At 38.9% G+C, this 11,624-nt stretch overlaps 1 protein-coding gene across 4 annotated transcripts; it reads left to right on the plus strand.

Moving 5' to 3' along the window:
- Positions 1 to 936: 936 nt before the first annotated feature.
- On the plus strand, positions 937 to 11,487 carry LOC141782787 (thioredoxin domain-containing protein 6-like). 4 transcript variants are annotated; one of them, XM_074659514.1, is made up of 17 exons: positions 937 to 1,353; positions 1,465 to 1,522; positions 2,289 to 2,392; positions 2,501 to 2,572; positions 3,085 to 3,201; positions 3,715 to 3,799; positions 3,967 to 4,049; positions 4,151 to 4,243; positions 4,843 to 4,997; positions 5,303 to 5,499; positions 6,303 to 6,447; positions 6,528 to 6,635; positions 8,403 to 8,554; positions 8,656 to 8,800; positions 9,611 to 9,873; positions 10,079 to 10,162; positions 11,245 to 11,487. In XM_074659514.1, exons 1-17 carry the CDS (start codon positions 1,321 to 1,323, stop codon positions 11,307 to 11,309), a joined length of 1,959 nt encoding a protein of 652 aa, XP_074515615.1. In that variant the 5' UTR covers positions 937 to 1,320; the 3' UTR covers positions 11,310 to 11,487. The 4 variants fall into 4 exon arrangements, with proteins under 4 accessions (XP_074515615.1, XP_074515616.1, XP_074515618.1 ...); XM_074659515.1 differs by having other exon boundaries at positions 2,295 to 2,392; XM_074659517.1 differs by lacking the exon at positions 2,289 to 2,392.
- The last annotated feature ends 137 nt before the right edge of the window (positions 11,488 to 11,624 follow it).

An 11,624-nucleotide genomic window follows, 5' to 3' on the forward strand; every position in this document is an offset into this window, starting at 1 on the left:
AAGTATTCATTATGCAGAATGGCCCCTGTCAGAAATTGGATCATTATTCTTGATTAGCTAACATGTACGTGGTACTCAAATGTTGTATGTTACACTGTTGGGTAGTTTAACCTATAACAATGCATCATATTTTGCAAAGTGATCATATGTTTTGTATGTACTATGCTATGACTTTTTGTGACTTTCTTTGACATCCTATACCATGACTTTTTGCTCCAAACATGTTTCTGATTAACTACATCTGTAAAAGAATGTATATTTAAAGTGTATTTGGTATATTGTGATTGTGATTATTTCTTGTGATTGTGATTATTTTGTGATTATTTCTTGTGTAATGTAATTAATCATTAATATGTAATTTCACGGCATAGTCAAATTGAAACTGCTGTGTGTTGCTGAGTGCTGTTGTTGAAATTGTCGTGTGTTGTTGTGGGGTTTTTTTTCTTTTCTTTTTGTTCTTCTTCTTTGAGGTATTTATTTATTTTGTCTTATCTTTTATTTTATCTGTTTTCTTTGTTAGATAAGTGAAATACATGAAATGTCATGTCTCTCTTTCTTTGAAATTCTGACTAAACATTTCATTGTATAATTTAATTATTAATATTGTTAGTCTGTCTGTATGTGTATATATGTCTATATGTAAAATTCAATACAAATATTATTTAAAAAAAATATATATATGTAATTTCGCTTTGGCAATAATGTAACCTGAACATTCATGGCAATAAAGCTTATTTAAATTTGAATTTGAATTTGAAAAATGGTTGTTGTGAAAAGGGCTTATAGTTGTCTATTGAAATACAGTAATAAACACTGCACAACCTTAGTAGCATAATCTTTAGATAACATATTGCTTTTCTTAGAATGAACTTAGAATAAACAGCGGAGTCGAACAGATTTAAATGTAACACACAGAGGTAAGGTGTTGTTTCCGGTTGGGTTTGAGTTGAGAGAGTAAAAGATGAGTTGTAGCTGCCACTCTGAGCTCATTTTCACTGCAATGTGTCGCTAAACTAATCAAAAAGAAACTACGACCTGTTTTTTAGTTAATTAATAGCAACGATACAAAGCTAACGAACTTAATATCAGATCTTTAGACATGATTGTAGCGCAACTTCAGTCAGATGATGAGAGATCACTGGGATGGCTGCGGGAGGCGGAAGGCGCCGTTGCTTAGCAACCAAGGGGACCAAACAAGCAGCCAGCAGCATCAGAGGAGTTTGATGACCTGATTAACTAACTAGCATTTCATGTTAATTAACTACACTCATCTTTAAAATATCGCTTGATAGCTCGTTTTAGATATTTCCATTTAATGAAATGGCAGGCAAGAAGAAAGAAGCGAGTCTGCAGGTTGGACAAATAACAATATATTGTTATATATATATTGTTGACAAGAGATCTTAGCTATGTAAGCTTAAAACATTAAGTTAACTAATAATTAATTCGTTTTTTCTTGTCCAGGCTTCTGTCACAAACCAAGAGCAGTGGGAGGAGATGCTTGCCACCAAAGGTTTAACAGGTAAGAACTTAAAGGTCCCATATTATGCTCATTTTCAGCTTCATACTTGTATTTTGTGTTTCTACTAGAACATGTTTACATGCTATTATGTTAAAAAAAAACTTTATGTTTATCATACTGTCAGCCTGAATATGCCTGTATTTACCCTCTGTCTGAAACGCTCCGTTTTAGAGCATTTTGACGGAATTGCAACGGAATTGTGTTTCTAGGCAACAGCTTGGGTCCATGTTTACTTCCTGTCAGCTGATGACATTCACATACACTGCAACCAGGACATAAACTGGGACACATTTAGGATGTTTACATTTAAAATTGTGCAAAGGGTCTAAATATTGTATATTTGTGACATCACGAATGGGCAGAAATCCTGACAGCTTATTTCTGAATAAGGGCTGTGCGTATTTCCCTGTGGATTGAGTGTTTCGATACTTTCACAGTATTTATATAGGACTTAAGCCTGCTTTATAATAAAAAAACATGAAAATCTCACTTTTTTATAATATGGGACCTTTAAGAAGTAAAAGAGTTGTTGTTATGTCCCGTTAAAAGTGAATACTAACTATCACAACACCAATCATCTGTTCAATACTGTTGTAACTTGTAAAAAATAAAAAAGTCTGTGTGAATGAGCTCTGTCATTGTGAGTGTAATTTATTGTATGCTGCTGCCCCACTGTGTTCATTGGTATAACTGCAGATTGAATCCTGGCACCAGTCTACCAATCTTCCTCTCTCACACACACACACACACACTGTCTCTATTCTAGTTGTAGATGTGTACCAACAGTGGTGTGGTCCCTGTCGAGCTGTGGTCAGTCTTCTACGAAAAATAAAGAATGAACTGGGTGATGACCTATTACATTTTGCCACAGTAAGCCCCAAGTGAATTTTAAAGTGTCAACAATTTATATTCAAACCAAAGTTTGTGAGAGAGCAGCTCTAAACTTGTATTTTGTGTGTTTGTGTGGTGCTGGTGCAGGCCGAGGCAGACAGCATTGATGCTTTGGAGAAGTATCGAGGGAAATGCGAGCCCACCTTTCTCTTCTATGGGGTGAGTGAGTATGTAGCCTATATGTGTGTTTGCTTGCTTGTACAGTGAATGTGTGTGTTCATATTTCAGCATGTGTGAGGCACCAGCTCTGTGTTTTGCATTTTTGTCCTTTGTCTAAAATCTCTGTCTTTCTGGATTTCTATATTTATCTGTATATTTTCTCTATATTTCTTTTTCCCTTTTATCCTGAGTCTGAATTTATAATGTTCAGAGGTGTCATGATGTAGGCCAGGAAATAGGGCAGTGTGAATAGAGTCGTGATCTCTCTGGCGGTGATGCAATATGCTGCCCATTATTTCATTTGTTACTAATTCTCTTTTATCAGAATCGTGGTCATTCCTGAGCCTGTACTCCTATTTTTTTTTTGTCGTTGTTGTAGACTCTGGTGTTTTTGCATCTTTCTTACATGGGCCTGTTTCAGTAAAATCATCTCTGTATGTCACTGCTTGTTAAGTAAAATTTTATTATGGTTAAAAAAACCAACTTAAAATGTCTTTGTGTTGAATGAACAGAGTGGGGAGCTGGTGGCTGTGCTGCGAGGGGCCAACGCTCCTCTCCTTCAGAGGATGATTGTGGAGGAGCTGGCCAAGGAGAAGTCGGTCCTAGAGCAAGGTGGTGAACGCAAAGCGGTGAGCAGCAAGATACACACACATTCACATACACATTCACAGTTATCCATTCATGCTTATGTTAATTCTAGAGCTGAAACAATAGGCCTTTTTCACAGCAGACATTTTGACTTGTCATAGCAGGAAAAGCATAGGTGTTACTAATAACATTAACAATGATGTTCTATTCAAGTTTCCCCATAGGCAATGACAGTAGACCAGCATGCACAATACCAGGACCCTGAAACTGAAGGAGAATGAAAAATAAATTAAATCCAGCCGTCATTGATTTCATTATTTACACCTGTGCTTTTTCTGCTCGGACATGTCAAAATATCTTCCTCTGAAAATGACCGATTAGTACCTATTATAAAACCTTATAAAGTTATTGAGATAATAACAGATTATTCTATTTGGGATTAATCAGTAGTTGCAGCTGCAGTTCATTCATACAATAAAGTATGTATGCAAGTGTTTGTACACACCCATGATTAGGGATTCAGTGTTTTTATTTTGTTTTGTTGTCTCCTTTAGGTTAAAGATGATGGTCTGGTGGATGATGAGAAGAAAGATGAAGAGGAGACGCCACAGCAGTCAGAAAATGAAGAAAGCATAATTGGTACTGTGGAAACATTATAATCATATTAGTGGTCAATTTATTTTTGTCATTAGCATTATTGTTGGTAATGTTGTTACTGTGATTACTATTGTTGTTTACCAGCGTCATCATGATTCTGTTCACCATTTTATCTGTATTACCGATCAAGCTGTTCTTTTCTCCTGTAGTTCCTGCCAGTAAATCCTACACAGTTGCCATCATCAAACCAGATGCTGTTGCTCACGGCAAGGCAAATGAGATCATTATGAAGGTACACAGACACTAACACTGCTCACATTCTGAGAAGCCAAGATTGTCTCAAGCCTTCCTGCTGACATTAGTTCATTATCCTGACATTACTCCCCTGGCTAGATTCAAGATGCTGGGTTTGATATCCTGGCCCACGAGGAACGCACGCTGACTGAGGTTGAGGCTCGAGATTTTTACCAGCACAAAGCAGAAGAGGTACGGTGAGAATAGAATAGAATAGAAAAGAATAGAATAGTAGCAAAAAGGCACATCTCATAGAGACATAAGACCAAACGTTTGACAGATACGGACACTCATGTTTGCGTCTCATTGCAGAGATTGGCATACTAGTCAAACTGCTGATCGGTTCAGTGTATGTTTGTGTGGTTAGTCTGGGCAATTTAAATTCTGAGTCAACATCCTAATGGGAGAGCAGTCATGACCAGTGTAAAAATCCTTTCAATTAGTTTGCAATACATCACACTTCCATCTGCATTTCTGCACAAGGCTCAAAATAGATCTGCTGTGTAAGCAGCTTTTTTTTTTTTGCTTATCACGCTGTTTGTGATGAGACTAAATGATTAGAGATTCAGAAATACAAAACATGTGAGGGGAGGTGGCTAGATAAAGCAATAATGCTCATTAAATAATAAGTAGTTTATGTACAATATTGTATCTGCTTCACATTCATAATCATTTTCTTCTCTTTCTCACCTTAATAATAAGGCCCGATTCAAGACGTGAAAATACTTGTGTTCATCGCATTAACATATGTGTGTGCTCTTGTTTCTGTGTGTATTTGATGTGATTTGTAGGCTTGCTTTGAGGACTTGGTGCAGTTTATGTTCAGCGGTCCGTCCCATATTCTGGTACTCTCTCATGTTGAGGGCTCAGCTAACGTTGTACCGGCATGGCGGGAGTTCATTGGCCCAGCAGACATAGAGGAAGCCAGGAGAGATCAACCAGAAAGGTTAGTTATTGGAAATTATATATATACTTCATTCAGAAAAAAGAGTTGAGAAAACATCAACAATCATTAAACCTGTAAGATATGATATGATGAAAAGATCATTCCTGTGTCTTTGTAAAGACCATTTGTTTTTAGCATAGACATTTATTCACGCACTGTTGACTGCAACAGTGTGAAACAATCTCAGGCTTAAGTCTGGGAAAGCGAATGAACAGCATTTTCTCGCCTGCTCCGTCAGACACACCCAAACATTATGCTTCCACCATCTGCTCTCCTCTCCTGTCTCCCCCCCTGGCTTCCTGCAGCTTGCGGGCACAATACGGCACACAGACACTGTTCAACGCAGTGCACGGTAGTGAGGACATCGACCAGGCCAGCAGGGAGCTCGCCTTCTTCTTCCCCAACTTTAGGACGGCGTCAGTAACGGAGCAGGATGGGGAGGAAGAGCGTGTGGAGAGGACACTAGCTCTTATCCGGCCTGACGTTGCCAGAGAGAGAAGAGGTGGGGCCAATGCCAAATACACAAACACAAGTACACACATGTGCTAGCACAGATATACACGCACACAAAGATGGTTCATGTTGACACGGTGAAACTGCTTCTTGATTCCCACAGCAAAGGTGTTAAATGACACAGGTGCAGTTCCAGATTTGTATGTAATTGATCGCTGAAGAAAAATGTATCACACTTTCAAACCAGAATATGGCTTATATCTGTATTAGAACTATTAGAATTTAATCAATTAGGGCTGTCACAATATCACATTTTCACTCCACGATTGTCGTGGCCAAAACAATTCACAATTAAGATATTATTGTGATATCTATAGAAAATTTGAAGAAAAAAAAAAGATAATGCTATCAGTCAAATTCATCTATTTTTTAATTAATTCAAAATACGAGTGTAGGGAGGTGGAGAGAGAGTCTGTAACCATAACTGTACAAAAGCATGATTTAAGAGGTGCTGGATTATTTACATGATATTATCATATATGTATTAACATGATATCAATATTTCATTTTTGGAATATCAAGGTTATTGTCAATACTGGTATATTGCGACACCCCTTCTATAAAGTATGCCGGTTAAATAGGTACACCTAGCTAAAACGAATGCAGTCTAATAAAATGCAATAAATAAACACTGCTAATAGCAAAACTGCTAAAATAGTTTCATCAAAAACTGAACAGTAAACCGTCATGAAGGTAGGATTCATTGCAGGACTGTTGTATTAGACTGCATTAGCTAGCTGTACATAATAAACTAGCAAATTAGTGTTTTTTTTAATATCTATTGTTCTGCAGAGGAGATCTTGGCTCAAATCCACAAGTCAGGCTTCACCGTGTCTCTCCAAAGAGAGGTGATGTTGACAGAGGAGCAGGTCAGACACTTTTACTTCCAACATGTTGAGGAGGACTACTTCCCTGCTTTGCTCCGAAGCATGACCAGGTAACTTAAACATGCTCTAAAAAGAATCTACAGAGTAGTGTGTTACTGCAGATGTGTATTTAACATGTGTGTATTTACAGTGGGCCTGTGCTAGCTTTGGCTCTGGCCAGAACGGGGGCTGTCCATCACTGGAAGAACATCCTTGGTCCTTCTGATGTTAATAAAGCCAGAGAAGAGAGTCCTGAATGGTGAGTCATGTGTGGCTCTATTAATTTACACAATGAAATGAGTCCAGAGAAGTCACTGGGGATTAATTACTGTACCAATGGAGTTTTCACTGTTAAATCCTACTGACAGCTTGTTAGGAAGAACTCTGTATTTCTCTTTTGACCTCTCTTGTTAACCTTCTCAGGTTTTGCAGGTTATTAAAACAAATGTGTGATTAAAGAGAGAGCAGGCTTACTGTTAGAGATGTTCCAATACCATTTTTTCCTTCCTGATACCGATTCCGATACCTGAAATTGCGGTATCGGCCGATACCGAGTACAGGACCGATACCAGCATGATCAAAAAATATATAGATATTATTATTACTATTATTTAAAAGCTGTTTACTACTGACCAAGTATGGTTGTGATATGATTACTATCTTTGTTGAATGGCTTGGCCCAGGTTATACCCTTTGTAAAACATGAACTGATACATACAGAGAATGAATGCAATAGAAATTTATTTTATTATTCAGTTTGTCAGTTACAAAGAATATAAATAAATGAAGATGGGAATAAATAACTATTCTGTATTCTTTTAGTTGTCTCCTCAGTGGACAGCCTGTGTGCTAATTTGTCCTGCAGGTTGCAATATTCACACACCCTGCTACGGTACTGCCACCCCTGGAGGCGGAAGCCTTACATACTAAACATATCGCCGTTTCACTGTGAAATTATGCCAAATGGATGACATTTTCCTTGCTCTGACTGCCGTTACCGTTACACTCTCCACTAGCACGGCACTGTTGTTGTTTGCTATCGCCACGTGACAAACTACCTGCAATCAGTTCTTCTTAGCTGCTCTAAAACAGTAGTTGCCAGTGGCAGCCATGATAGATCCATGGCGACAGCAGAGTGAAGGCTACTGTTTTGGAGCTGCGAAGGAGAATTGATTTCCAGTTAAGCAAGTTGATTTTTTTCTGGGTTAATAAATTCCGCTATCGGATCGATGCAGAGACTGGCGCACTAGCCGATACCGAATTTTGGGCAGTATCGGACGCATTTCCGATACTGGTATCGGAACAAATCTACTTACCACTTACCATATAATCACACAGGAAGAAATCAACTAGATAAAAATTTATTTTCCAACAGTAGTGCAGTCATAAGACAAAGATACATTTTAGAGACAAACAGGGTCTGAAATTAAGTTTTTTCCTCACCTGCCACTGTGGCAGATCACTGAACATTTCTACCGGCCACTCCATTTTTTTGTCTGCCACTTCTGAAATCCATGTAGACCGCTTGTTGTAAACACTGAGTCAGTGGTACCAGACAGTAGAAATTTGGAATACTGTATATCATGTATCCTTAATCTCTGACTATTTCTTAACTCAGGAATTGCTTTAAAAAAAAGAATATTTCTTAATATAAGGAAAACCTATCTGCCATGGTTGCAGGTGTCCTGAAATTTTGACCTGCCACAGCCAACATTGACCCTGTATTTGGCAGGTGACAGCTGCTAATTTCAATCCCTGAGACAAGTCTCTATTGTAGTCTCTCTCTATTCCACCTTTAATGCACCATGTTCTGGGGCTTCTTGAAAGGCAATCTTAAAAATGTAGATAATCACTAGCTGAAGTAGAAGCAGGCAAGGCAGAGTGAGTCAAAGTGAAGAAAAGTACAGTACCACTTCATCCAAAAATACTTCCTGTGAATCATCAAATATTAACTATTTGATATAGATAGCTATTTAACAGTCTCTTCATACCTGTAATGCTGACTTCTGTGTCCCTCATCACTCAGTCTAAGGGCCCAGTTTGCTGTGGAGAATGAACCCATCAACCAGCTGCATGGCAGTGAAAGCCACGAAGAGGCAGAACGAGAGATCAACTACTTCTTCCCTAAACAGCAAACACTGGCCGTGATCAAACCTGATGCCATGGAGGAGCATAGAGGTAATTTTTGGTCATTTAGAACATGATAAATATTGTGTTTGTATAAATGTGCACAAATAATCATATAATATGTCTTATGCATTTTCTATTCACTCTAACAGAGACGATTTTAGAGGAGATCCATGGCAGCGGTTTCTCTGTAACGCAGCTGAAGGAGACGGTGCTGTCGAGGGAGATGGCTGAGGAGTTTTACAAAGAGCACAGAGAGAAGCCTTTCTTCAACCAACTGGTGGAATTCATGTGTCGGTAAGTCTATACCCGAACACAGCCAAAGGAGAGGGGCAAAGTGACCACAGCAGACCTGCCCTAATTCCTGTTGCCGCTGGAAGTTTTACCGAGCACTTTTAGCAGTAATCTTAGCTGCTTAAAACCAAGGCAGCCTCAGGCAAGTGGCTAGGAAGTCCATCTCAATTTCATTCTTTGTTCCACCGCACATCTAGATTTTAGAGTTATCTTCCGCTCCGATTAGTCCCTTCACTTGGTTGTTACACAACTGCTTGGACACAATGGGCAGAGAGATGTGTGCAGCTGGGCTTTTCAGCCTGAGAAACTACCTTTACTGTCACTATCCATCAAGATGAGTGCAGGTTTAGCCTTAATTGTAGTCTTATATTCTAACTATTGTAGAATGTTTTACAAGTTTGTTATTACAGCTAAGGTACCATTTTATATCCTACAATGTATTTAAGGAGTAACTTAATACCAGGCAGAAAAGCAGTGTTTTGCTGCCCTCTCTGGTTGGAGGTAACAAGCCTATTTCACCTGTTGTGTGTGCTCTGCTGCACAATGATGTCACGGGCCACTGGAGTACATCCAGTGGTGGATGTAACTAAGTGCATTTACTCAAGTACTGTTTTCTCAGTGTGGTACTGTATTAGTACTTTTATTTAAAGGTCCAGTGTGTGGGATTTAGGGGAATATATTAGCAGAAATATCTTTACAGTAGCACTGTCTTCTGAATGCATAGTCAGGCTTTACCAGGAATGACTTAAAATAACATTAACATTACACCAAATTCTGTCTGTTATATGACCATCCCTTCATTGATTGTTTCAGGGGGCCCAGCATGATGCTCGTCCTGACCAAGGAAAATGCAGTGGAGGAGTGGAGGGCCACTATGGGCCCTGCAGACCCTGACCAAGCTAAGGCAATATCCCCAAACTCTCTGAGGGCCCGCTTTGCCTCCGACATCCTCCACAACTCGGTCCACGGCTCCTCCAGTGAGCAGCACGCAGAGGAGAAGATCCGTTTTATCTTCGGTGACATCTGCTCTGACGCAGAGCTCACCGGTGATGGAGAGACTGACACAACCGTTTTAGGTAATCATATGATGTGTGTGACAGTCATTTCCATCTGGCACACCATCTGGTTCCAAGTAAATAACCATTTTGCTCTTTTTTATATTTGTGTTGGTTTTCATACCCTATTCCTGCTAGAAACGATATTTCATCCAGCTATATTTCTTATGATTGAAAAGAAAAATACTGTAAACTTGAGACTTGAAAAAGATCAATTTTCTTGCAGCAAAAGAGCGAGACAATTCTGCAGATGAAAACACAGGAATGTCAAGATCTCCAACTGAAGGAATATCTGACAACAATCATGAAGGTATGAATTGAATAAGAAGTATTTCACTGACATGTTAGCGGTCACAATTCAAGGTTTGATCCTTCAAAGTCAACATTTCTAGTAAAGTAAATATATCATATTAATACGACCAATGAAAAAGCCTCGGCAAGTTGTAAATAATGGACACCAGACAAATTCCACTGTTTGATATGTTGTTAATCACAGGACATTACAGAGTAATAGATGTTAACTATATGGATATATTTGCTGATATCCTGGCCCGCTATTTGCCATTTTTTCATCCAGGATGATGTCCCAGGTTACCACGTAAGGGACAATGTACAGCGAGCCGGTGCGCGGCAGCGGTCTGTTATACATAGCAGCGGTCTGTTATACATAGCAGCGATCTGCTACAAAGAAATAACAGACCGTAGAATGCCGTCATTGACCAATCAGAATTGAGTATTCAACAAAGCTGTGCAATTTAAACTTTGTCAGCCTTTAAAATGTTACACTTTTGATGAGGAATACCTAAAAAAACACAACTACTTTTGGTCTTTTTTGATGCTGGAATTGTATTTGGGGAGGAGGACGCAGGTTCAGCCAGACCTTTTTCTGTGTGGGCTGCATCTTTCAAAGGATCCATCTTCTGAATTGGGACACGGCAATTACTGCATTACGTCCTGGGAAGTGAGAGTAGCTATCAAGTAGATACGTCTCTCATCTGACAATTCAGATAGCTTCCGCGAGCAAGAAGACTCTTCTGATTCAGAGAATAATGAGGCCATTGATCTTCATAATGTCACTAACATCAGCTGGAATGGAGATGTAAACTGCTCACAGTCTCTGTCTAGAGAGTGAAGTAAATCTGGACCAGCTGCATTGTGGTGGATAATTTCAATTCAAATGTGCAATAGCTTCTCATGATTCCATTTAGTTGAAGTATTAATGGGTTTTTGTGACAAAATCTTTCTATGATTTCCTGTGGCTGATGAATCTGAACAGTGCATTAGTATCCAATACTCTTTTACTGGTTGCAGGATATTTCTTTGTATAGGGGATTTATTAATATGTGGTTGTCATTCAGAAGACTTGAGCTAATTTTCCTCTTTACTTTACAGGTGACCCGCATAAATCGAATCCTGGCAGCCCACAGACGGAAAAAAGTGACGATCCAGAGCACTGAATCAGCACACTTAGTAGGTTCTCCTGTATTGTGGGCGTATTCTGTAACATTATGGGAACAATATCTGTCATTCCGTGAATCATGAAATAGAGATGTATTTTTTTCTTGATGCTGCTGATGGCAGTTAACAGTTTATAGGCTGTCTTGACTCGCAGCAGCTGTAAACTACATGACTAAGACCAGGATCATAGTCACCACAAAAAGCAAGTGATAATGGATTTTCTACAATAAACTGCATCAATTCTAACTACTACATTAGTCTTGGATGTTTTTCCTGTTAGCTTAATGATGACAGGATCGCTTAACAATTGAAGA

This window comes from Sebastes fasciatus, chromosome 14 (genome assembly GCF_043250625.1).
Source record: "Sebastes fasciatus isolate fSebFas1 chromosome 14, fSebFas1.pri, whole genome shotgun sequence".
NCBI lineage: Eukaryota > Metazoa > Chordata > Actinopteri > Perciformes > Sebastidae > Sebastes > Sebastes fasciatus.

Coding starts and splice junctions, on each gene's coding strand:
- LOC141782787 (XM_074659514.1), top strand. CDS start 1,321: ATGGCAGGCAAGAAGAAAGAAGCGAGTCTGCAG. Junction 4,244..4,842: donor ACCAGCACAAAGCAGAAGAG/GTACGGTGAGAA, acceptor TGTGATTTGTAG/GCTTGCTTTGAGGACTTGGT. Junction 4,998..5,302: donor AGGAGAGATCAACCAGAAAG/GTTAGTTATTGG, acceptor GGCTTCCTGCAG/CTTGCGGGCACAATACGGCA.